This window comes from Pipra filicauda, unplaced genomic scaffold (assembly GCF_003945595.2).
Source record: "Pipra filicauda isolate LSUMZ 115617 unplaced genomic scaffold, ASM394559v2 scaffold10_size6260569_pilon, whole genome shotgun sequence".
NCBI lineage: Eukaryota > Metazoa > Chordata > Aves > Passeriformes > Pipridae > Pipra > Pipra filicauda.
The window spans coordinates 387,678-413,595 of NW_024103541.1; the positions used below are offsets into that span (position 1 = coordinate 387,678).

The 25,918-nt window shown below is 46.2% G+C and overlaps 1 protein-coding gene across 1 annotated transcript in view; it reads left to right on the forward strand.

Annotated features, from left to right (window-relative positions):
* Positions 1–3,032: 3,032 nt before the first annotated feature.
* Positions 3,033–25,918, forward strand: part of MRAS (muscle RAS oncogene homolog) — a 38,720-nt gene continuing 15,834 nt past the window's right edge. The window contains 4 exon segments of the mRNA XM_027725637.2: positions 3,033–3,327; positions 3,330–3,375; positions 5,677–5,758; positions 24,125–24,335. Of these exon segments, the coding sequence (XP_027581438.1) occupies positions 3,237–3,327; positions 3,330–3,375; positions 5,677–5,758; positions 24,125–24,335 (430 nt within the window). The 5' untranslated portion in view covers positions 3,033–3,236.

Genomic DNA, 25,918 nt, shown 5'->3' on the forward strand with positions numbered 1-25,918 from the left:
TGCCTGCTGAAGACCTGGGGCAAGGGAAGTGTCCCCAGCAGCCCAAAAGGCAGCTGGCAGCAAAACAAGCTAAGAGGCTCATGCTGCACTAGCCCACTCAGCTTTAATATGGGATAACAGCCACATTCATTTAGACCTAATAGTGAAATATTATGCTATATAAATAATGTGTCCTCTGATTTAGAGGGAGCTTGCCTGAAGTACAATGTGACCTGAGCAGTTCAGAGACTGTATGGTCACTTTAATCTATTCACTGAAGCTGAAACAGACTGGAAATGTCATGTGCTTAAATCTGTATGGGGGGAAATGTTGGCTGAAATTTTAAGACACTCTTTTCTTTTAGCTTTGCATTTGGTTCCACAGTTTGAAGCGTCACCCATCCTGCACTCATATCCCCCCAGGGAGGGCTGGTAAAGGGGAAGTTCTTCATGCCTCTGCCTCTGCTGTCAAACTGAACGTGATGTTTTGTTTGAGGGCTCCTTGGGGTGACTCAGCAGGATACAAAAATGCACTTAAATAGGAGTTGTATTGTATAAGCACTCAACCACAGCAGCAATTCCCCTTTAGCAATGTTGTTAATGAATACACACTACAAGAAGTTTAATGCTGTTCCAGATACTGGCTGGAATTGAAAGAGGACTTTTTGGCTTTCCTCCTTACATAACTGTAGTATTTCTTATGGACAGGAAGGCTACTGAGAACTGACGAATAGCCTGGATACCCGATATACAGGAACCAGGCCATGGGCTTCTCCTCTCAAATGTTACAGACTTTGGTATGAAATGCATCAGAGATCTTCAGGTTTGGGGGTTTGGGTGTCTGAATATTGGGCTTGGTTTGCAAATGCAGTTATCTCCACAGAAGCAGAAATGTGCCTGCTCTGAAAGGCAATCTGTTTAAGATGCCCAAATACAAAGATGCTCAGATTTTAAGATCTAAACCTGAAATCTTTGGCCTACCAGTCCCAGGACTGATGTCCCAGCAGCAGTTAGTGACATTTCCACACTTCAAGGGTGTATAAATAACCTGTGTGCAGCTTTGCTAGTTCTGCCCTCACTGGTGGCAAGATGTGCTGATAGCAAAAACCAGATTCCTCTTAGCCAGTCACCTCCATCGCTGCACTGCCCTGGGAAATCCCCCTCCATCCCAATCTGCCCTGGCAAACTGAGGAGACTCTTTTGTACTAGAAGGAAAATTTGTAGCCAACAGAGAAGCTGAGTTTCACACCAACTTCATGTGTAAATATCTGACTCTTGTTGACAAACACGTCTTACAGACCCAGCTGTTGATTTATGTGAACAAAACACCTCTATCCCACGCTTTGGTTGGGAAAGCCTGTGGGAGTCCTCCTGGACATGTGTCCTGTGTCTCCCGATGGGGTGAGATTAGTGAAGAATATGCAGGGTCAGCAGTCATGGGGGCCACAGCCAGGTGTGTTATGGCAGCTTGCTGTGGGTCTGCTCCCTCGCACCTCCTCCACGCCACTGGACCAGTGCAGATTTTGAGGCAGACACTTGTGTATCTTGTTTGTGAAATGGCAGCGTGCTCCTCTCTGCCTCTTACTTATGTGGGAAAGATAGCACGGAGGCTGTCTTGTTTCATGCATGCTGCAGTGTGGGACCAGACTGCCTTGGGCAGTACCTTTTGGGGGAGCAGTGGAGTGTACTTAATGCTAATTTGGCACAGGAGGGGAGCTGGGGCTGTTTACTTGTGTTTAAAAACCATATCAAATGTATGTTTTCTTTGCACACCAGCAAGGAGGCAGGCCCTGACCCAGCAAGGTAAATCAGCAGGTGCCTAAATGTAGCTCTCTGAGATTCTCTGGGCGCTTGGCATGTCCCTGAGCACCCCGCAGGGTTGTGCCCAAGATAATTCCATGGTAGGACATGGGCACAGCCAGCCTGGCCCATCGTTACTGCCATGGATTATTCCCACACGGGCATTGCCAGCCTCCTCTGTGAGGGCAACATGTGTCAGTGAGTGCATGCCCATGCGGGAGCAGGACTCTTGCTGTCTCTGATGCAAGATGTGAGGTGGCAAAGGAGCCCACAGGTGAGATGTGAAGTGATGCTTTGGTTCTGTCTCCCAGTGCCAGCCAAGAGCACAAAGGAGAAGTAGGAAAAGTAACCACTGCACACGTGTTCCCAGAATCCCATCTAGGATGAGCTCCGGTGTATTAAATGCAAATTCTGTTATTGCTATAAAAGTCGATGAGGCTTGGTGGGAGGGGGAAATGTGGTGGGAGTAGGGCTGGTGTGCGTATAGCAGCTGGTTCTCAAAGGGTCAGTGTGTGCTGTGCTCATGTGGCATGAACGGCGTTTGTATCATCCCGTGCCCTCCGGCTGCTGCCCCGTCCATCAGGCAGAGAACCGGCTGTTCACTCTCCTCCTCCTCCTCGTTTCCTGGCGGCAGCACAAACCCCCACGGCCCGGAGGGTCGCTCCGCTCCCCCTCCGCCACAGCCCCGCGGGGCCAGGGGTGCCGGGCGGGGAGAGCCGCGCCGAGGACCGGCCCCAGCGGCTTAAGGTGCCGCGGCCGCTCCCGCCCCGCGGTTCCACCTTAACGCGGCGGCGGCGGCGGACGGGCCCATTGCCGCGCCGGGGGTCGGCGGGCCCGGGCCCCCGGGAGCCGCCCCGCCGCCCGCACCCGCCGGAGAGCGGCACCGACGCGGGTCCAAAGTGACAGACACGTCCTTGCCGCCGAGCCGCAGGTGATGGCGGGTCCCCGCACCGCCGCGAAACCCCCTCCGGCGGCACCCGGCCCGGCCCCCGGCGGCGGGGCCGGGCTATTTATAGCAGCCGCCGCGGCGATATAAGGGATGGCCGGCGCGGGCTGCGCTGCTGCGGCCGCCGGGGCGAGAGCGGGTGGGGGCCGGCGGCGCTGCCCGGCCGCGGGCGCCTCTCGGCGGGCAGGGGCGGGCGCTGAGGGCGCGTCCCGCAGCCCGGGTGAGCGGGCGGGGAGCGGGCTCGGTGCGGGGCTGTGCTGTTCTGTTCTGTTCTGTGAGCGGCGCGGGGGGGACACGGCCAGGCGAACAATAACCCGCGGTTCGTTCCGCCCGTGCCCCGCGGGGTGCGGGACAGCGCCGGGGCACTCGCGGCGCTCCACGCGTGACAAGCCCGCGGGAGGGGCGGGACCGCCGTGACACCCGGCGGTGACCGCGGCGGGGCTTCCCCCTCGCCTCTTCTCCTCTCCTCTCCCCACAGCGATTCCTGCCGAAATGCGGCGCCCCGCGCTGGCATGAGCCCCCGGGCCGGGAAGAGCGCGCCCCGGGCACCGCCGCTTTCCCTGGCCAGGGCTCGGTGTCGCGAAGGAAGGGCTGTCGCCGGCCGTGGCCGCGGAGCCGCCGCTCGCAGCAGCGCCGGACGCGGGACGGACGGTACGGGGGCTCCGTGCGGCGGGTGGGCTGCGGGCCCCGGGGGGATTCCCTTCCCTGCCGAACGCTGGGAAGAAAAGGGAGTGTATGGCGCAGTGCTCGGAATGCTATGGGGTCCGTGTCTTCTGGGGGTGCGCGCTGAGGAGTCGCTCTGAGTTACGCTGTGTAATGGAAGGTCTTTTGTAAGTTGAGGGTTTGTTAGGATTTTGCTTGTATCAGGGGTGTTCCTCCCCCGCCACGGATTCAGAGCTACGATAATGTTTTACTTTCCTACCCCATGTGTCTTCTGATCTGATCTGGGTATGGCGAGGTTTCTTATCTTGCATTAAAACTGCTCTTGGACAACTGAGTACTTAGTGAAAGCTTCCATATTCACGTGTTTGAGTTGTTTGCTAGACTTTTGGAAGAAAGATAGAGATGCTTTCTTCAATTACGAAGAAACAAGGAGAGAAGGAGGTACTGTTTTTTTCTGGTTTTACTTTACTTTTTTTTTTCTCTCTGCTTTAAGAAAACAAACTGAACCGCAGTTGAAGGACAAGGATTTTTCAGTTCTTGTGATTGGGATTGCTGGGGATTAGAAAGAAAACTTGTAACTTTTTTGTTGATTTGTTTTAATCAACGGCTCAAGAGCCCTAGAAACAGTGTAGAAAGAGCTGCTTCCTAGACAGAGAAACTAACATGCAGCCACGCTGGCTGCAAGCTGAGGAGCAAGTTAAGTGTTAGACCTCGGGTGGACCAGTCTCAAGCATCCTGCGTTTCGCTACTCCACTGAGCTTCCCTGTCGAACTGTTCACGTTAGTCAACAAATTGGGACTTCACACTGGCAGGTCGGACTGGGCTTTTGTTAAAGAGCAAAGCACACAGTGGAGTCCTAACCCCAGTGTGAGGCTTTTTCCCAGCACAGGGAACTGCAGCCCTTCAGCACTGTCAGCTGGCACTGTTCTATAGTAATGTTACAGAAATATGAAAATCTAAGCCACCAACTCCTCAGGTAGCTTAAGTCATCTAAGTTCGGAGTTTGGTTGCAGGCTTAAACGGCTGCTGTTGACTGGAAATGTTCTATGTATGTCTTATCTGGAAACTGTTGTTCATGCAATAGCTGGTACTAAGAAAAGAAAACCAACTTTGTGGTCATACCTGGCTATAGATCTGCTTTCTGAATTTTCACTGTGAAATTATCTGGTTAGCTCAGGCTCTTTCTGCATGCGAGAGATGCATTTCAAAGGCCTAAACCTGTCATTTTTCTTTATGAAAGGTTCTTTCTGTTGCTCTGAATTTGTAAAGAGCTTTGCAAGAACAGGGTCTATTAAATTAAGAAGGCTAGTAGAAAGATAAGAGAGAACAAGGGGTGTGGCAAGGAAATTATGAAGTAAGAGCTTTAAAAAAACCACCTCTCTGTAGTATAGCCTTGGACTGCCTAAGAGAGGTAGAATATCTATTTCAATATACTTGAGTCTGAAAATATAAAGCTGACAGCATCTCCTTAAAAGTAATAGTGTATATAGCAAAACAGGTGGGTTTCATATTATAGTTCTGCATCAATTTGTCTTTCTTTGATTTTGCTCCTCCATTCCAGGAGATATCCTGTATGATAGAGCGCATAGCCCAGATTGCAGAGGGTCAAACACCCCACTAGCATGACTCCCAAACCAGAGCAGCTGCACCAGGGTCGGAGCTGGTCTAGCACCAGTTTTCAGAAATGATGTGAGAGGCAGTTCTACTTATTGTTTTTGATGGGTGTTTCCGTAAGCTGGAACTAAGAATTACAGAAACTAAACTTGTCTTCTTCATGGGGGGAGTTTTTTGTATGTGTTGCATTGGGTGTTTTTTTCTTAAACTGGGCCTGAGGCTAACCCTAAGGAGGAATAAAACTCTATCATCTGGTGGTTAGAGAGGACTTCCTTCCATCTCCCCACGCATTTTTTTGGCACTGGCAAGAGACATGTAATTTGGGGGCTGGAAGGAGGAGGATGAGTCCTGTGTGTTGTCATTGGCAAAGTAGTACACGATGGCAGCGTAAGGGCAGGTGCATATAGGAAAAATGGATGCGATGATTCATTATTGTTGACATTATGCTGTGGTTTCTTCTGTGGGCTCTTCTTTAACTGCAAACAGAAGCAGTGCCTGTACCTGAGACCTCCCTGGCCCTTTAGATCACACCATGTGCTCCTGGTGGTGTTGAGACCACTGGGGCAGAAACTCTGCTCCCTCCTGCTCTTAATTCTGGACAGCTCCTTGAGGAAAGCTGTTTGGCTTCATTCATTTCTGCCCTTTCATTTTTATCTTCCTTCTTTGGATGGGAAATATTTTTTGTGGCTGGATTCAAGCCAAGAACCTCTACCCACAGCTGCCAACCCTGGCATCCCTACTGACCTGCTGGCTCCAGGTGAGTCAGTTCATTAAGATGAATCACTCTGCCCTATGAAAGTTTTAGGCTCCAGACTTCAGCTGGACCAGTCTTAATAATTTGGTTTTACCTGGTTTGGTTGTCACTGCTTCAGCCACACTGTCACTCTGGTGGCTCCTCACTTCAGACTCACTCAGCCTTTACAGTGGGGCCTCTGCTGGGGTGCAGTGCCCCTACACCTTGTGTAGCTGCTTTTGCCTCAGCATTGTAACTTCTCCATGACTACTCATCCCTTTACCTCTCTTACCTGCAAAAGTGGAGGCAGGAGGGATTGCACCTCAGCCTGGGAATGTGCAGCCCTCAGTGCAGAGAGTACTTCAGACTCTGGAGGTGGAGAATATTAACATGAATCCACAGGAATGAAAAGGGGAGTGTTTTTGTATGGTGGTGGTGGTGGTGTTTGCATAAGCTTTTACTGTCGTAAATAAGTAGATCAGGGTTGAGGGGACAGATTCTATATGAAAAACAGGGAATTAATTTTCAGGCTTCCAAGACAAGGCTGAGGAAGAGAAGTGGTGCTAAAAGATATGGATATGGAAATGTCCCTTGAAAGTGACCTTTTAAAGATCAGTGATATTATTCTTGGTGTATAAGGCACTCAAGTTTAATGAAGGATTGGGAGGATTTGGTCCCAGTGAAAACAGAATGAGCGTGGGACTGTCAGATGTGAGGAATGTTAGCCCACTCCTTGGTGGAGTTGCTGCTTCTTTCTCCTGTTGTTGTTTACAGAGGTATTTGACAGAAGATACTTACTGGGGAGGGGAGAATAACCTTCCTCTTCTACTTCAATGTCCCTGGCTGTATTTTTCTCCATGGGGAAACAAAGTTCCAGCGCTCCAGTGGGTCACATCCTGAGTATTTGTATCCAAAGTAAATCTAGAGCAAGTCCGTCAACTTCAATAACATCTGCAATAAGCCACAACTGGCTCTTCCTGAACAGGGGAGAAATGAACAGCTGTTACTTCAGATTTTTTTGGCATTCGCATTCTTTTGGGATTTATAACACTCTCATTCTCTGTTTGAGAACGTAGTGGAGCAATTGCTGATCCATGCATGTGTCTATGTGAGAAAATGTCAATGGAGGAGTAATATGTATGGAAACCTTGCCTAGAGATATGGCAGACTGGCCACCTGTTCTTAGATGATGAAATAATTGTACAAAAATATGTCTCCTGAAATAATGATTGAGGGAAGAGGTAGGGGCAGGGGTGGGAGAAGTTAATATTTATTAGTAGTTTGCTGTACTTATACTACTTGTGGTACTTACTCTCCTGCAATTTTACTGCTTCAGACACTAGTTTTTCAGTAAGTGATGCTTAGTGTTGCTCAGGCATATGGGTTTCATCTGAGAGACCAGTTCAATTGCTGGAGCTAGCTGAAGAGATGGGAAACCTGCCCCCAAGTACCTTCTCTGTCACAGACTGGCCTGAGGTGGGTAGGCTAAGGTCAGCAACTCTTATAGATACCAATGAATCTGCCTCTCACAGAATCTACTTTTCTTCTTTCTAATATGAGTTAGTAGAAGTTAGTTCTTTGTGGGGTGTGTTGGGGGCATAAATATAGCAAATGCTGAGGTACTTCAGAAGGCATCTAAGTATCTGGGACACGCTGGGATGGGATTCCCCTTCTTTCTTCTCTTCTGGCCAGAACTGACCAGCAGAAATGCTCAGTTCTTCCATAACCTTTTATTAACTTTTAGCTAAATCTCATTTGCCTCAGAATTTGTTTGCCATTGATAGGCTCAAGATTAAAATCTTGAACTACTTGCTTGTACTTATAGAGCAGCTTGAGAAGTTGATGACACTCCTTCCCCCTTCTCCCAGGTAACATAATGCCTGTCCTGCCTTCTCTTTAAGAAGGTCTGCTTCTGGAAAGAATGTTGTACCAAATATATAACTTTATGTGGGGTGGTAAAAATGGCGTATTGTATCTTCATCGCTTCTCTTGACTGTGTCTTCCTGGTTCTTGGTCTAGACATGAATGTCACTGACGACTTCCTGGGGACTATTTTGTATCTGAATGGTGACTTGTAAGGATTCAGGTGATGGGCCAAACTGGTTTATGTAGTGAGTGGTGTTAGTCCACTGAAGACCAAACAGCTGCTCCAAGTTTCCATCACCTCCAGTGAAAACAGGTACAACTGCATCAGCTTGCCGCCAGTTTACAGTAAATCTACTCCTTGAGCTGTGGTCTAACCTGGTTAAGTGTCTCCTGCAGTCAGGTCTATTACTCTTGTATGTGAAAATAAGTCTTGGTGTGCTTTCTGACTTACTATAGTGGAAATAAACCAAGAAGGTCTTTCATGTACAGGCTCTCTCACCGGCATATATTAGTAACGCTCATCAGCTTTTGACTGGAACTTTGATGGCATAATTACTCTAAAAGGGTAACATATTCAAAACTACCTGTGTGACTTTGGGAGTTAGATTCCTAAGAGTCTTAGTCATCATTTTAAACAAGAATCAGCTTTTTAAGCTACACATACTCCTGAAAGTTTTAAGAAAAGGCTTCTGTTTATCTTGTCTTTAAAAATACCAGTTTCCAGAATGAGAGTAGCAGCTCTGCCACTCAACTCATTTCAGATATTAAATAAGAATGTTGAAGAAACAATCAGAAAAATACTGTGGTAAGTAGAGTCTCTTGGATAATCTTAATAGAGAGGTCCAGGAGGTAAAAATGTACTTTTCAGTCATCTGACAGCAGGATGGATATGAGCATGCATTTTCAGCTATGTCTTTAGGACAGCTGAGAGGATGACTGATGTCTCAGCTATCGCTGTAACAAAACATACGTTTCTCCAGAGAGGATTTGGTGCACTGAATTCAAACAACTTGTGACTGGAACCGGGGCAAACATGGTTATCAGAAGAAACAGATAAACTAAGAAAACAGTCTTGCATGCTCTGTTTGTATAGGTAAGGCTTCAATTTGCTGTTAATCCTAGGGTTCTTTTTGAGCAGTGATGGATTAGTCTTGATACTTGTGAAATTTTTAAAGCATTCCTGTAACACTTGTAATGCAAAACATTTATTTTGCAACATACCTGTGAGATAGGGACCTGCGATTTATCTCACTTGTACAGCTGGGGAACTGAAGTATTCACTAAAGCTAAACACAGCACACAGGGTTGATCACACAGGAAAGTCTGCAGCAGGACAGGCAGGAGGGTGCTAAAACAGGGTCTCAATTCCCATGGAAACGAACAAGCTCTGGTCCATGTATTTCCCCTCAGGTTCTTCCTTGGTGCTTCTGAGACACCAAGGGGGCATTTGTTTGGCTAGACAGTGTGGACTTGGGCTTTTCTAAGGAAGAAAGCTCAAGCCTGGTGATGGAAGGAGGAAGATAATGTACGTCTGGAGGAAGATGAGGAATGGGGAGCATCTCCCAGCTAGAGATGTTGCCGCCATCCCCACTTCTTCAGTGAGTCTGGCTTCCCCAATGCTGGCACGGGCTGCTTCCCAGTTAGTGAAACTATGTTCCTCTGGGCAAACCCCCGCTCTTCCTGTGCCCAGAGCCAGCTCTGCTCTTCTTAATAAAGTTGATATGAGTGGCTGGCCCGATGATGGAGCCTTCTGCCCAGCTCCACAGCCTTCTGTTGTCACTTTGCTGTGTCTCTGTGCTGCCTGGGCTCCCAGAGGGAGGAAAGCCACCGCTACTCCATCTCTGCCTTGTGAGGGGCACCAGTGTTTTGGTTTGGAGGAAGGAAGCTGTCCAAAGCTGGCAAGAGGAATTTTGTGTTTTGAGTGCATGGTGAACAGTAACAATATGAGTTTTAGGGCTCAGAATGTATCCAAGTTTATAGGATGCTATATTTAAAAGAGAGAAAAAATGAGTCATGGGGAGCTATGCTAATGCTAAGTATTTATGTCTACCTCTTGTGAGGCTGAAGGCAGCGGGAGTTGAGCAACATTCTTGGGAAGTGTCTAGAGGATTTACGGATCAAAGTAAAGCCCTCTGAAGTCAGCTGTAAGTCCTGCTGTGCCTTGCTCGGGGTCCATATCATGTACCGTGTGTTGGGTACAGTGAAATATTCTTCTTGGAAAACTTGGGAGTGCTCAGTGCTGTTGAATTCCCTGGGCTTGGGTAGAAGCTTGACTACCTCCCCGTGGTTACTGCGCTGCTGCTGGAAAGTCACACTTGGGTCGCAGCCAGGGAAGGGATGTCACTGCTCCTCTTGGGCCATGCCTGCAGCACTGCAGGAATGGGTACCTGCATCCTGAGTGGGAGCAGGCAGAGCCTGGGCATGTCTTACTTCTTGTGCTCCTCCACAAGAGCTACAGTCCCAAGGAGATGTAACATTGGGGTCTGCTGTGGCACAAGCTGATGGAGCTTTTCTTTCAGAGCCAGGGACACAAGGATGTCAGGGTTCAGATACTTTCACTTATGGCATGTCTTGACACTGATTCAGTTGGTGCTTGTTTTATTCCTTAATGAAATAGCGATCTGAGAGTGCCAGTGAATTCAGCTTTCCAAGTGTCAGCATGGCTCAGCTCCTGTCACAGGTAGAGGAAGGACTGGAACTAGGATTTCACTGCTGGGTGAGCCAACAACAGAGTATGGAGATGGACTCTGTGAACAAACCCTGATAGCACCATGTGCCCAAAAACCGCAGATTTGGTAACAGCAAGGGACTCTGCAGCTCCTCTGTTTTGTCCACTTATTGAAAGGAGGAGTTTTTGAAGTGAGCAGAAAATAATTATTAAAGTGAAATCTTGAGCTTTATTGGACTCTTTTTGGTCGTTTTCTTAGGATTTGGATTTTTTTAAGACTTGGTCATATCAGTATGAAAATGAGCGTGTTTAAGCTTCCTTTGATGTACTTTTCAGTGGTACGCTATTGCAACCTGTTCTGTTTTTCAGTGTAAGGGGTGCTCTGGTTGGTGGAAACAAATTCTTGCTCATCTTGCAAATGTAAGAGGGCTTGAATAGGGATCTGCTATTTGCATTGCTGGAAGCACATAGCCTAATGATGAGTCTGATAGACAACAGCTGGAACAAAGACCCACCCAGCTCAAGTTAAAAGGATGCTAATGGACATTGGCTAGTGAGAATCCCATCTAGTTTTTTACTTGAACTGGCCATCCCACTTAGAGATATGAAAACACCCCCTGTAGCATGTCTCCAGCCATGGGAACTCCAAAAAAGCATTTAGAGGATGTGATACAGGCTCTTTGCCAGTTGATTGTTGGGACACAGAACGACTCTGAAAGAGTATGAAATGACAAAAAGTAACAGGATGCAGATGGAATTTAATCTCTTGACACATCCAGACACTGTTATCGGTCTGTCATCTGTACTTAGCATACCCAGATAGCTCATGAGTGGTCTGCATAGACAGCTGGCAATTTAGTAAAGATTGTGATCTTCAGAAAATATGTAGCTGATGTCTTGTGTAATACTTGGTATCGAAGTATTAGTGCCACCAAAGTGCAAAACTTGCCAAGTAGGACTTTGGAAGAAATTGTTCAGTACCAAGTGCTCAATCCCAGAAAGAGTCATGAAGGATATTCACAGAGCTTGTGCTGTGTGGTGATGAACTGGGAAAGGGGAGATCACTGATGGAATCGAATCCTTTTGTTTCCGTAGTTCTTGCTGCCGAGCTGCAGTTGCAGACAGAGTCTGGTTTGGTGGCTGCTGGTGTTTCATGAGGACAAAAATCCCTAACTAACCTTGGAGCAGGAGGAGTCACACCCCAGTGCTCTGGGAAAAACCCTAAGCTGTTGTGAATTGTTTTTGTGAAACAACAATGCAATGTCAAGTACTGCCATTGTAGCTCTCAAAGTAGTGTGTGATCTCAGTATTAAAGCACCTGCCTATGTCTGACATAGCTGTCCAAGGCAGGTATTGCCCAGCCTGTGCACTTCACTTCCACCTGAAGAGACCTTGGTGGTGAAGGATCATGGCTCTGAATTTAAGTCCAAAGATCATGATGAGCTGTAGCGATGAGGTGGACTTGAATGAGTGCTTGCAGCTCTTCCCTCAGAAAATATTTTGTAGCTCAAGGGCAGAGCACTTTGAGAGAGACTTCTCTGTTTCCTCCACATGCTGTGGATGCTTTCAGATCTAATCTGCAAACAGGTGAAATGACAGGCATGAGGAACTGAGCAGACCATTTGTTTTTCTGGAGGTTTGGGCTGGTCTGAAGAGATACTGAATGTTCTGTTAAGATGCTCTGCTGAGCATCACTTCCTCTGCACATCCTGCAGAATGGCTCTACAAAGCACAAAGAGGCTGACAAGCTGCTGCATCACCTCAGTCCTGTGAACAGCAAGGGTTTTGTTACGTGAGATTTACCTGTGAAGTATTAAGTCTGTCTTCAAAAGTTTGATTTGGACCAAATGACTGTGGAGCATGAAAAGACTTCCATGTTAATCAGCAAAGTTAGCTAAGAGAATATATAATTCCTTATTCTTTTTGCAGTGTAGGAATTCGGTTTAATTAAGCATCTGGGATTTGAATTATTTAATAACACAATAGTTTCAATCTACTTTTCTGTTGGGAAAGATCTCCAACAACCCCATTTTATTCCTTGGACTTTTAAATTGTGAGTTTCAGAAACATTTCGAACCTCAGGAGGATGACTTACTGGATCCAGGAGGACAGAGAAATAGGACTCTCATTTTAAGGTCTCCTGAGCACAGCAAGTCTCTCCCTGTTGTTTACATACCAATCTCACAAGAATATGGAAATAAATGCTAGGCTCTCAAAGCAAAGGAGAAAAATTGCATTTTTGGGCATATCCTGCATCGAAAAAATGTTTGGTTTTGTACAGCATGAAAATAAATCCTTTTGCTGCACAAAACACTGGGAGCAGTTGGATGGTTTGGAGGTCAGATTGCCTCCTCTGGTTTGGGGTAAAAGCGAATAGAACAAAGTAACAGTAGTTGCAGTTCATGTGGGCTTGGAAAGACTCGTGAAGAGGTGGACTGGCCTAGCTGAGAGGTGGGAAGGGACAAAGAGGAGTCACCTCAGCCATAGCAGTGAAGGACTGCTGAACTCTGGCAGTGAATGGAGGTGTCACCTTCAAGGCAGTGATGAAAGAGCTGAGGAAAGTGCCTGCCAGTGTCCATGGTTGGGGCAGAACTGCAGGGGGCCCTCACGGGCAGCAGGGGATGAGGGACTTGCTGACAAAGCCTCTTGGCCCCAACAAACTCCTAAAACATCTCCCAACCTCAGGAGCACTCCAGCTCCCCAAGCCCTCCTGACCCCAGGCTAATGCATTCTGGCTTCTGTTTGGGACTGGTGCACTTCAAAAGCCTTGTTGATTGGAGGGGTGGGTGGACACTGTGGGTGGAACTGGTGACCCAAAATACCATTTCCCCTTCCTAAGGCTGGGCGTATACCAAACTTGTGTCTCTGTGTGGTAAAAGAATATGAACCAAAAGTGCTGAGAGATGCAGTGGTTAAATTGAAACATGCTGTGGCAGGATGAAAGTAATCTTGTCCCTTACCAGCCCTTAATGCTTTGGGGCTTTATTTTATTTTTTTTTTTCAAGTGGCTGTGATCCATGCTGTTTCTATCTGTGCTTTTAATAAAGATATTTTTATATGCACAGACATGTCAAGATGCCATCGGGGTAAACCATCCCATGTCGTATTATAACTCACCAGGTCAAGATAAAGTAACAATATCTATAGTTATGTTTCAGCTAAAATTTTATGCTTGAAGTGTCATTGAAGGTGATGAAGCGTAAGAGAAAGTCTCTTACATGGAGATCATGTCCCTTGTGGATAACCCAGTAGTACAAAGAAGGGCCAAATCCAAATTTCTTGGTCTTTTTGTGAGTCTGGTATGTAATCTGTGATGCAAATGAGAGATTTACCTGAATTACCAAGACTAAGGCAAACATCTCTTTGCTTGGTGTTTAAAAAATAACGGCATGCAGAGGAATGACATGAGATCTACCCTAAGGTTAGAGAAACAGAATGCTGCATCTGGCTATTTTTAAGGAAAGACCTTGATATCTTGACTCAGTTGCAACTTTGCAGAAGGATAGCTGTACTTCAGAGCTGTGTGGTGGATGGCATTTAAAAATGGATCTTCCTGGGCTCTCATGGCAGAACCCAAACATTTCTTTGGAACTTCTCAGTTAAGGTCTGTAGGAGATTGAAACTTAGAAGAATCTGAACAAGGAAGTGTGTTCAAACAGAAGAGCAGAGTAATTAAACCAGAGCAGTGCTCTGGAAGAGCTAATCAAGGACCAAGGATTCTCCTTTGAAGGTAGCTCTTGATTTAACTCAACAGTCTAGACTCAGAAACTTTGTCCAGTTACTTTGCTTTATTTGGTTCATGTGCAATCTTTCCTCTGAATCAACCCTTCCCATTGCCCAGGGTAAAGCACAAGCCCTGTACTGTTGTGGGAGCCAGTGCTCTGTACCACTGCAGGTACGGCTGCAATGGACAGTGGCACTGTAGTACCACTCACAGCTAAAGAAAAATTAGTGTGTCCAGCCTGAGTAAATGATGAGCAATGTGGTGATAGCAGTGTTTAACTGGTGCTTTATCCTCTCATCTCATCAAAGGTCCTTACCTTCCCCTTTGCGAAGACTGAGTGGTGTGTTCATTGTCTGCATTTCTCTGGGGAGGGAGGTCCTCAGAGGGTCAGCTATAGCCCAGCACATCTCCTCATCCTTCCAGGATGGCATCCTTTCAGGGAGTTTTACTGAAGTTTCTGCAAATCTGTCAGTGCCAGCCTGATGATAAGACAGAAGGCATCATCTTTGGCGTGAGGTGCTGGGAGCCTGAGTACCTTTAAAGCTGACCTCTGAAATGGGTATAACCATGTGTGGTGTGTTTCTCCCATGTGAATGCTAGATGCAGTTTATAGGGCAAAAGCAGAAGATGTTGTTGTTTGGTGTATGTGAAAGATGCTTTATGGTAGTGACAGTGGAGGGTATGCCTCTCTCTTTTCTTTTAACTTGCAAGAGAGTCTGCTGTTGCTTTTTTTTTTCCTTTTTTTTTTCCCCCCACCAAATGGTAATGTGGGTTTTGAGGGAGTTTATCTTTCCCTGGAGTTGTGAGTGACTTTCTGATGTGATTGCACAGAGGTAGTGGTTGTTGGAGCCCTGCTGTTGCCTCATTCATTGGAGGTGCTTCACTAGAGTGCAGAACACTTCTGAGGTATGATTTCCCATAGCATGCTAATCCAGTGAAGTGCTGTAGACTCACTTGCTGGCACTGTTTAAATCCATAATGCAGCACCACCTGCCAAACCACAGGGCATAATGGAAGTGTTAATGAATGTACATATATACCCTCCCACACGGCTGCAAGTTGAATGACTTAAAAAGTCGAGGCAGAGAGTTTAGGCTGAGCATAGAAAGAACCAGGCTTAGGGTATCCTGATGCAGGTCTGTGCTGAAACTGGAGGGTGAGGGGCAGGCACAGAGGTCTGAAGTTGGGTCAACTGACCTGTAGGGTCCTTTCAAAGATGTGTTGATTTTTCAAGTGCTTCTCTATGGATTCATCCACTCATGACACCTGAGAAGAAACTTGGGCATTCAACAGCAAAGTGCAGGTGCTGAGCAACACCAGCTGGGACCCCAATACCTCTTTTCTAAAGGGGTTTCCTTGTGAGATGCTTCTCTCCAGTGCTGGCAGAGTGAATGCACTTGACAGGATGGAGGACTTGAGTCATGCAAGGGTAAACTTTGTTCCTCAAGGGTGGTTTGGCCAGTTGCCCACTGGTCTGAGTGTCAAGGTATGTGTTTGCCACTGTAAGGCCTTGTCCAGGCTGGCAGAGAGCAGGGAGAGAACTGACAGCCGAGGAGTTTGCCAAAGAGAAGGGCTGAGAAGAGGCACCAGGGCTGGCCTGGTATATGACTGGGATGCTGGCAGTGCACCCTGTCCTCAGGCAGGTTCACTGGGATGCTGTGGCTGCACAAAACCGTGCACACCACGTGTAGGGCAGAGGGCATAGCCACCCCTCACCCTACTCTTCATCCCAGTACCCAGCCCCAAATTCTGCCCACACTCCCCTTTGAGACAAGGCTGTTAGATTTGCCAAGTACAGAGTCAACTCCCCAGCATGCTGGACGTAAATAAGAGGCTTATGCTCTTGGCAGACACTGTAACGAGCCTGGAAAAAATTACTGTTATGGGTCCTGGGCCAGTGATGAGATCTTGGAGTCTTCCAAGTGACAGAGTAATGACATGGACCTGGGAAATGCCTTGAATAGCCTTCCATGCAGTTCTCGGATTTAGATTCATTCAATTTTGAGTAAAATAGGCCAAGTGCCTATTTGGGTAAGCTTAGGAAAGGGCTATTCCTTCATCTTCTGAAGTCCATGCTGGTGAAGCTGTACTAAAGCTCTGGCATTACAGACTAGCATACTCTGTGCTCTTCTTTACCTGTAAATGAGTATTAGATGGGTCGTGGGGGGAACCAAGAGGACTGTCCTCAACCCAGGAACCTGGGAAAATTTACAGAGAGCCCTACAAGCCTGCCCTGTGACCTGGGGTGTAGAAGTGTTGCAGAAACATCAGTGTTGCCCCACAACTCACAGATAATTTCAGGGAACACTGCAATACAAAGAGTGAACAGGCAATGTGTCTGTTTTTTTCCATAGGATATGGACAGTAACAGTCTTTTTGCCTAGGAAGGACACAATCATGAGTCAAGTTTTAGAGAAGATTTGCAGGTGGAGGACAGATTTTTGAAAATGGCCTGGAGATCCCCATTCTCCTCACCTTCTTCCATCTGCTGCTGGGACTTGACAGGATTCACCCATTCCCTCATGAAAATGCTATTACCACAGAACTTTACAGTCTTCAGCTCTTTGTAGCTGTCTAAGAGATGCAAAGTGTGTTTGCCAGGAGGGAAAGGAGTCTTTAAAAAGCCATTTATATCCTGAAGGACATCCGGTAGCAACACTGGAGATGTAAAAAGCATTAAATACCGAATTGAACCTGACTGGAAGACAAACTTGGAGCCAAATACATTGATTGATTTGCAGGAGGGTGACTGGAATGAGATGGCCCTGTACCCTTTCTATCTGTTAACCATCTCCAAAACATCCATAGGTGCCATGAAGTCTGTGCATTGGCTCAGCCATGCCTGCCCTATGTGCAGACAGCACAGTGCCCATAAGATTGCAGTGCAACAAGCCATCCAGGAGCTGGACGGAGAGGTGGATGGACCCCTTGTTTTGGCAGAGGGAAGTGGGGCTGTGGTGAGCAAGGCAGGGTGGAGCTAAGAGGACAGTCCATGCTGGGTAGTTCTTGGTGGTACTTAGAATCCTCTCGCAGCTCTGTGCTGGGGTACATGAATTCATTGCCTGGACCACTTCCACCTGCCCAAGGTGAAGCTGGATGGGGCTGGGAGGGCTGTTCTGGGAAGGCTGCACATCTGGCTGTGCCATGCACATCTGGCTGCATCACCAGTGTCAGGGCTGCATGCAGGTAGCAGAACATTTGGGCTGCACACAGAGCATTGCTGGAACACTTGGTCTGTTGGTTCAGAAACCTTACTGAGCCATGTAAGAGCAGAAAAACCATCCAGGGCAGTGAATTTGGGGTCTTTTTATTGGCGTGTCAGCAGGCTGGGATGTGTAGGAGGGAAGCTGCCCATTTCCAGGGATTGTGTGAGCAGGAAGGGCAGCTATTGAAATTTGAAGCTGCTTCCTCCACTGTAAATTTGTTCTTGCTGTGTTATCTGTGGCTGGGTAGGGCAGGGGAACATCTTGGCTATCTGATTTTTTGCTACAGTATGTTTAGGTCAGCTTCATCGGTTCCATGATAACACAGGAGAGGCATTCCTGGCCTCACTAATGAAGAATTTGCAAGAGTAATACAGGAATCTGTCATCCCCTAACGTCTCCTGAGAGCTTTGGAAATAAATGAGTAAGGAAAGCATGGTGGATTTAAACACACGAGAAGTGATGGAAGTAAAAGTAGCTGAGCTATCCACTTTCTCAGGCCCCAGTTACTTTGCAAGGATATTCTCATTTTGTACCTTGGCAAAAGACTTGGATCAGCCTCCAGTGGACACCCCTAAACTGGCAACCATACAATTTTATTTGAGGTCTTAGAGATACAGGAATGGATCTTGCATAGCTGCTTTCTGGTTGCATATCTGGATTCTCTTACAGAACTGCTATCGGCAGTGCTGTAACGACAAATGACCCAAATCTGACTGAAGTGTTGTTTTTAATAATGAAAAAAAAATAATCTGGCTTCTGAATCTGACTGTTGGCTTGTCAGAGTGACAGGAATCTTCTTACGTATTTTGAAAAGGGCACTGCATCAGCAAGAGAAACAGGCTGAAGATTAATGTAGTTGTTGTGGGAGGTGTAGGAGGAGCTGTGAGAGGAAAGCAGAGTTCGTTTTAGATTACATTTGTCAATAAGATTGACTCGTGCTGTGCTGCATTTACATACAGATGGGGACACTGACAAGCACATGCTTCCAAGTAAAAATGAATGAGTCCCTAAACCCAGCCTGGCCTCGGGAAAGCTGCTGCTCAGTGCTACAGCAAGTGCTCCTTCTTACATGGCTTAGGGATTTGCAGTGGAAGGAGATGGGGGGCCGCCTACCACCTAAGCAATTTCCAGTGACGTGGCTTTTATTATTATTATTTGTTCAGGCTATAATTCTGTGTTTCCTGAAATAACCACCAAGTGTTCATCAGGCAGCTACTGCCTTTAGCTGCCTTTTGTGTGAATCTCAAGTGCTTCATTACTCCCCCGGTGTGTTTGCTTTCTCTTACAGTAAATCTGAGCAGCATCTGTGTGATGGGGGAGGTGATGCAATTTTAGGTTGAAAAGGAGAAAAGGTCTGGCTGGCACAGGATGCCAGTGAGGAGCTTAGGGAACCCAGCCCTTGGGATACAGCATCTTTTTGCCCAGAGGAGAATTCGTGAGGCCGCTTCCAGGACCCACAGCTACATCCCCCAAATTCAAAACCCAACTGATTGCAGCTCTTTGCTGGGTAGAGGATTTTATTTTTAAGCAACAGTTGGTTTATGGCTTTTTTCCCCCTCCTTTTTAGTAGCAATCTGATAGTGCTTTGATCACTGCTTCAAAAGGAAATGCCTGTAATTTCCTGTGCAGGTCTTACCAGGTGCTGGGCTCCATCAGATCTCCTGGAAGCTGATGGGAGTTGAGAGTACTCTCACCTGTCAGGATCCTTCTTATTAGAAAACCTCAGAAAGTTGAAATTTCACATTTTCAATTAAGTTGAAAAACTTAATGCCACAACTACAAAGGGCGTCAGACTCTGGCTCCCCACGTGACAGGTCTCTTCCATGCAGACTTCCCACTGAAGACTGGCAGAGAGTCCAGCTTTTGCTCAGTGTGTCCTTTTTAAGGCATGGACCAGGAAGGAAATCTGACAGACTGGAGGAAACCTGGCTAAGAGTTAATAATCCTTATTTAATAATAATTGTCAGTGGTTGTTCATACACCTACAAGTCCTTTGGATCTTGAAGGCTTGGGACACGGTCAATGCCTACTTGAGGGAGAAATTCCTGAAGTTCATTCAGTCCTGATCAGCATGACTCAAGGGAGGCAGCTGCCTTCTAAAAGGGCATGTCCTGTGTTTCAAGGATTCTCAGTAGCTCCCAGCCCAAGGGGTTGCCTACAACACATTGGGCTGAACTATTTTGGTACCTGGCGAGCGTCTGTGGGTGTGTCATGGTGGTTGTGTGGCTCTAGCCAGCAGTCTGCAAGAGGAACAGAGAGGGAAGTGTTCAGATCATGCAGAGTTTCAGCCCTGGAGGCATTGCATGGAGCTGCTAATGCTTACAAAGTGCCTGGGTAAAAGCGTGTAATCGAGTGAGCTGTGGCTAGAGGAAGAGTTATTAATTGCAACCGTAGGTGGCTGATAGTCTTCCTCAGCCTCAGGTGAGGTTGGTGTCCTCAGGTATGCAGAACTCTGGCAGGGTATGTGTGAAGAGCCATGAACCAAAGCAAGCTGATGATAGGAAAATTCCCTTGGCCATGGGCTGATGGAACTGGTCAGCATACATACTTACATATTAGTATGTGCTAAATCTCAGCCTATTGCTGAAGTGTTCATGGGCTCCCTGAAGTTGTCTGCTTTGGAGAGCTGCAGCAGAGGAGGAGGGAGCTGGTAGTTCCCACACAGACCCTGCTGTAGCTTTTTCTGGAGGTTTCATAACAGAATTAAGCAATTTGTGTTGCATGTTGCCATGGAGACCGTAAATCAGTGTCGTGCTGGGCTTCTCAGTCAGGGAGCCAGCGTCTTTAATTGCACTAACCTCCCCTGCAAATCCAGGGCTTGGTTCTGAGCTTGTTGACCTTCTGTAATGGCTTTGCCCTGAGAGCTCTTCCTCTAGGACAGCACAGCTGGAACCAGGGAGAGGGGTGCCAACACACAGAATATCAACTATCTGAGGTCCATTTTATTATTGTCATATGTGGCCACAACTCTGCTCCGATGAACAGAAATTGCAGTGATTTACAGAAGCTGAGATCTGACCCACTTGCATTCAGGGCAAGTTTTGCAAGGAGAATAGGGATTAGATATACTGTGTATATTTTGTGGGTACCTATTTGGGCTTGGTGGTCCAGTCACAAACTAAACTGAATTTGGGGTTTTTATGTTACTTGGCTGCTCCAAGGGGATAGCTCAGCCCTTCCATTCCATCCCCATGCCCAGACAGGTAAATGGGGTTTTATGCAGTTTATTTTGAATCCATAAAAATATCATTTTTGCTGAGGAGACTCAGCCTCAGTGATACTCTTGGATCACTGTTTCTCTTTTTTCCTTGCCATCTACCCCAGAAGTAGCCACATTTCTGACTGTCTCAGCATTACTGGCTTGTGCTGTCAGGACACTGATCTTGCCAGTGGATATGGTTGTATACATCAGCCTCCTTCCAGTGACTTACCCAGAGCCCTGATGGCATTTGTCAGCGTAGGGTATGGATCCTTCTCTTGGCTCCTTCAAAATAAACAACTATATAAATTGTATGATTATCATCAGAACTTATTAGCGTATTACCACATGCTGCTTTGTATTCAGACAATAGATAAAAACATTTGTGTTTCGTTTTTCCCAATCAGATCTACAGCAAACACGCTTATTCTTGCTCCCATCTGAGGAGGACTGTGTCAGTACTCTTGCCAAAAACAGATGAAAATCAGCCCAAGTCTTGTGCAGTTGCCTGTAGTGACATAACCAGCTGGTGCAGAAGCTCCGCGCACCTTTGGGAGTGCTTAGTGTTTTCCAGGAGGTGATACATGTTGTTTTAAAGGTTTGATTCACTGGCTGGTTAAGATGATAATCTTGTCAAGGCATGAGTTGTCTTCTTGCCTTACTTATCAGGGCAGGTGGAGGGGTAGAGGGACTGAAGTACTTGGCTTTCAGAGGGTTTTCGTTATGTACATGCATGATGGGAGCATGGGACTTGCTGTCTCTGTAGAAAGAGGAGGGTTTCCATGACCAGTAGAAACAATCCTGCAGAAACATCTAGACTTGCTACCTTTTGACACTCAATGGAAGTTTTCATCTATTCATGCTAGCATCACCTAAAATACAGGGGGTTGTGCTCAACAAATCAGACTGGACTTCTTGATTTTTTATTTTTTTTTTTTTTTTTTTTTTTAGTTCAGTTCCTGCTGTTCTCCCCAGACTACATAATACTCAGTCTGGTAGCTGAGACACACAGTATGACCAAACTTCTGGAAATGATGGGAAGCAAATGCCCTGATTCAACTGATAAGTGTGTGGGGCAGAGACACAGTTTGTACAATGGGCTAAACATTATTCTAGGACTTTGGGGAGCATTTCATGCAAGATGAGCTTAAGGCTTTTTAGGAGCAATTTAAAGGGGCTGGTACAAAATGTCAATGAAAATGTAATGCTTGTCTGCCGAGCAGCAGCTTGTGGTTTTGTCATGAGGTCAAAAATCTTATACAAACGGAGTATGTTTTTCACATCCCCAGACTGTCCCCACCATGTCAGTAACAATCAGTCTTTCATACTGCCTGGGCAGAGGAGGATGGGGTGAAACCTTGGCCATGGGCAAAGCAAAAAAATGTTGTCAAATGTGTTGGAAGGGGGGACAGAGTTTTAGCCAGGGTCTGTGTCCCAAAAAGCCTGTGAGAATCATCTGACCCAAGCAGGATTATGCAGAAATAAAAGTTGGTCCTCCAACAAAAATGAGACAGTTGAAATTCATAGGTTTTTCTGCAGCCAAGCCTGCTGCATATTGATGTGTGGTCTTGTAAATATGAGAAAGTTTCTTACTCAAAAATAGGAGTAAGAAACTTTTCTTTGGAATTGTAGTGAAGAACTGCAGTAAGACTGTTTGAAACCTCAGGTGGTGCTTGGCCTCCTTCTCCGCATCCAGCAGCTGTTGCTCCAAAGGTAGTTTAGAAACAAGCAGACTTGATCATGCTTCTTGCTCTGAAAATGTTGGCTTGTCTCAACTTGGACAAGAGGCCTTTGCAGTTCTCAGGCTCAGCAATCTCATCCTCTGTTTCCTCCTTATGGGCTTTTCTTTTTAGAGGAGAAACTAAGCCCTCTCTCAAGGTATGGGGTTTCCAGTGTACAGAAAGAACATGGGACCCCCAAGCTTGCCAGCTCAAAAGTGCCTTTTATGGTTCAATATTTTGGATTAAACTCAAATAATGATTTTGGAGAAAGGACTAGAGAAACCAGAAACTAAACTTGGATTATGGGATTATGTTCTTGTCTGTTTGAAAAGTAGTCCAAGTTGGCTTTGGGGCCTCTTCAGAAGTGAAGAGTCAAAGTGTTTTGTTTGGAAAACAGAGAAAATGAAAGAATTTTGGGAAGAATGGGGGGCCAGTTTATACTATAGGCTGAAAAAAATCACATTAGTCAGCATTCAACTTGCACTGTGTGTGTGGCAGTCTCAGCTTCTGTACAACACCTGGCACAGCTGTGGCACCGAGCACACCAGCCTAGCTTGGTGGTTTCTGAGAATGGAAATGTTGAAGTTGTCTTCCTAGTGAACAAGAAAACCCTAGAGTTATTGGGAAGGCCTCCAAAAGCTTGTGTGGGGTGGTGGGGATATAGATTGGGAGCCAACAGTATGGAGGTTCCCTCTGAGCAGTTCTCATCCCCCCTCAGTGCTGACCCCAACCAGCACCTGCAGCCCAAAAGGCACCAGCAAAACCAGAATGGATGGGAGCAGGTGGCTGCAGAAATTGTCACCACAGCTGCTCCTGCTCTGAATAGCTTTTTTCGGGAAAACCAGTACCAAGGAAATCAGCTGCCTTCTCTTGAGCCTTATCATTACAATGGATTTTTTTATTATTATTATTATTTTCTTTTTAACTGTGTGAAAGACCTCCCAGAAAATGCAGTGGTCATTCAGATCTGGGAGATGGCCACCCATTTCCTTTGTTATTTGAGTGATCACTGCTTCCCACGGGTGGGTGGAGGGAACTGCCCTCCACAGCATGTGTACAGAACCTCCTGCCTGGCTTCTACTTAAATGAGCAGTCACTGCTGCTGAATGTTGGAAAGGGCTGTTCAGCAATGGCTGCCTCTTCTCTTTTCTCCACACACGTGTGCCATTGCCCAGTTACAGCCAGTGAATTTTTTTCTTCTTTCTTTTGAGTCAGTTCTGAGGTGAGAGGAGTGGTGTGACCATGCTGCAGGGAGGCTGCTTTCCTGCCTGTTTCACAGCCACAGACACCAGCTTTCCTGCCATGGCAGGGTGGAGGATGGTTTGTTTTTTTTTTAAAAAAAGGGCAAACCAAAAACCACCTATCATTCCTGGCCTGCTGCCTTCTCATTTTTATTTCTCAAACTTGAAAATGAGGGGGAAGAAAATAGCTAAGTGCATTTTTGTCTGCTGGTGGAGCCAGGATGGGACCTTTAACTCTGGTTCCATCCATCACTGCCAGTTCTGCCTGCAGATCTGGCCCCAGGATGTAACACACCATCTAATGTTTCCTGTACCTTGGGTTAAGCAGTGAAGAATAGCACAGCTCTGTCTTACCAACGAGATTTGGTCACTGGCAATGGGAAACTGTCTGGAGATTGACAGCTGCACTCAGCCAGGGTGATTTTTTTTTTTATGGTCGTGTAGATCCAGCCCCTATAGGAAAGGTATTCAGTAAGTTTTCAGTCATAAGTTTTGCATGTGCATTTGGTGGCAATTAGCAATCCTTGTAGACAAGTCAGGAGTAAACAAGCCACAGCAGTGGAGTTGTCTGCACTTCTAAGTGCTGGGTTTGATTTGGGGTAGAGCTCTTGGGAAGGGTCAGTGCAGCAGCTCCTGTCTAAAATGATTTTGGATATAAGGGCTGCCTTCATTCTCACTTCTTAGGCAGCAGGTAAAGCTGCCTTATGCATATTGCCCTGTTTTCATTGCTGATGAGTGATTGGAGATGATCTCTTTCTCCAGCAGGTTTAGCACACTGGAAGCATGGCTACAAGTGCTGTTCCCAGCGAAAACCTCCCCACATACAAGCTGGTGGTTGTTGGAGATGGTGGTGTGGGGAAGAGTGCTCTCACCATTCAGTTTTTCCAGAAGATTTTCGTGCCGGACTATGACCCAACTATTGAAGACTCCTACCTGAAGCACACAGAAATAGATGGGCAGTGGGCAATTCTTGATGGTAAGCAAGCTACTCTTGTACTTTTCATTCTAGCTGAGCATAAGTGCAAATAGACCTCCCACAGCATGTTGTGTCCTTGTGTCCCTCCTGCTCTGCTGCAGGCTGGCAAATTTGAGCACAGGCTGGCCTGTGAGCTGTGGTGCATGGTCTGCAGCTGGTCTCCAGCAAAGCTTCTGCTTCCAGTTGCGTTGTTTCCAGTTCTGCACAGAAATTTCTCTTGCAGGACTGTAAAAACCTACAGATAATCATTGACATTTAGAGCAGGCTTCTACAAAGAGTGAATTATAACACTGCCAGGTGGCTATTGCTAATGATACTTCATTGTGGTTGAGCTCATCCCCTGGGAAATAACAGTGAGTGGGTAACTGAGTGAGGGTTATAACCAGAAAGAACATTTAATCAAAACTATTGTCCACTGACAGTGAAGAATTGTTACACCTCTTAACTCCCATCATTCAGGTGTGATGTTTTCATCTCTGATTACCTGTTTCATTTAAATACTGGTAGGGAACCAGCCTATAGATCTGCTGTAAGCAAGAGTTTTCATTTCTTTGAAGAAAAACTGCCTTTTTGTTTGTTTTTTCTAACAAAACAAACAAAAATGAAACACAAAACACAAACAAACAAAGTGGAACAAAAAAACCTGCCACACTTAAAAAAACCAAAACCAAAGTTTCTTGATTAGCAGGTGAGGAGAAAGCCCTGTATTACCTAAAGCTGCAACTTGTTTGTTTGTGCTGCATGAGTCAGACTAAACACAGCTATAAGGGGAATTTCTCTGTTAAATGTTGTAAGTTTTTTGTTTTGCTTTATACGAGAATTAGGTAGTATATAAAAGCAAGCAAATATTTTGTGCCTTAGTTACCAAAGTGCAAGGATGTGGCCATTAACACAGCTGAACTAAATCTAGCCTCACTTGTGCCAAGTTCCTACCTCCACCCTCTTGTCAAGAAGGTGCTCAAGATCTTAGGTGTCTCTGCATATGTGTCGTTGTTGTGTGGGAACAGAAAGCTGGGAGATTGTCATGAGTGATGGAATGTGGATGCCGGTGGGATTTGCTGTGAAGACTGTTGGCTTGGCCTGGAAACTTGAGATCTTAGTCACACTTTTAAGGATTTATCAGATATAAGTGAGTACAAATGGCTGCAAAGTCCTTACAAGAACAGCCTTTACTCAGTGTTAAAAACCAAAATCAACAAACAACCAAACAACGTAATCTTGCCAACACTTGTTCATTTGAATATGTTAATAGTTGATGTGAGGGAGTATTTGTGAAATTGGTGCTGAAATGTGTCTGTCGTTGTCATCTGCATCAGCGATACCTGCTCCCAATTAACCATCACATAATGTACCAGTGCACCTTTATTTTTAAAATGCTAGTGCTGTATAAAAGAAAAATCCAGTCCTTCTTAAATTAAATCCATTGTTTTTAGTCCAGAATCCAGCCCTCTGAAATGAGCAACCTTTACCTCTGCTGGTATGCCCTGTGTTCTGGTATAACAGTACTAGCTGCTGTACACATTGGCATTGGCTGAAACAGTCTTGGCTTTGTAAATTATTTAAAAGTAGAAAAGGCATCTTTC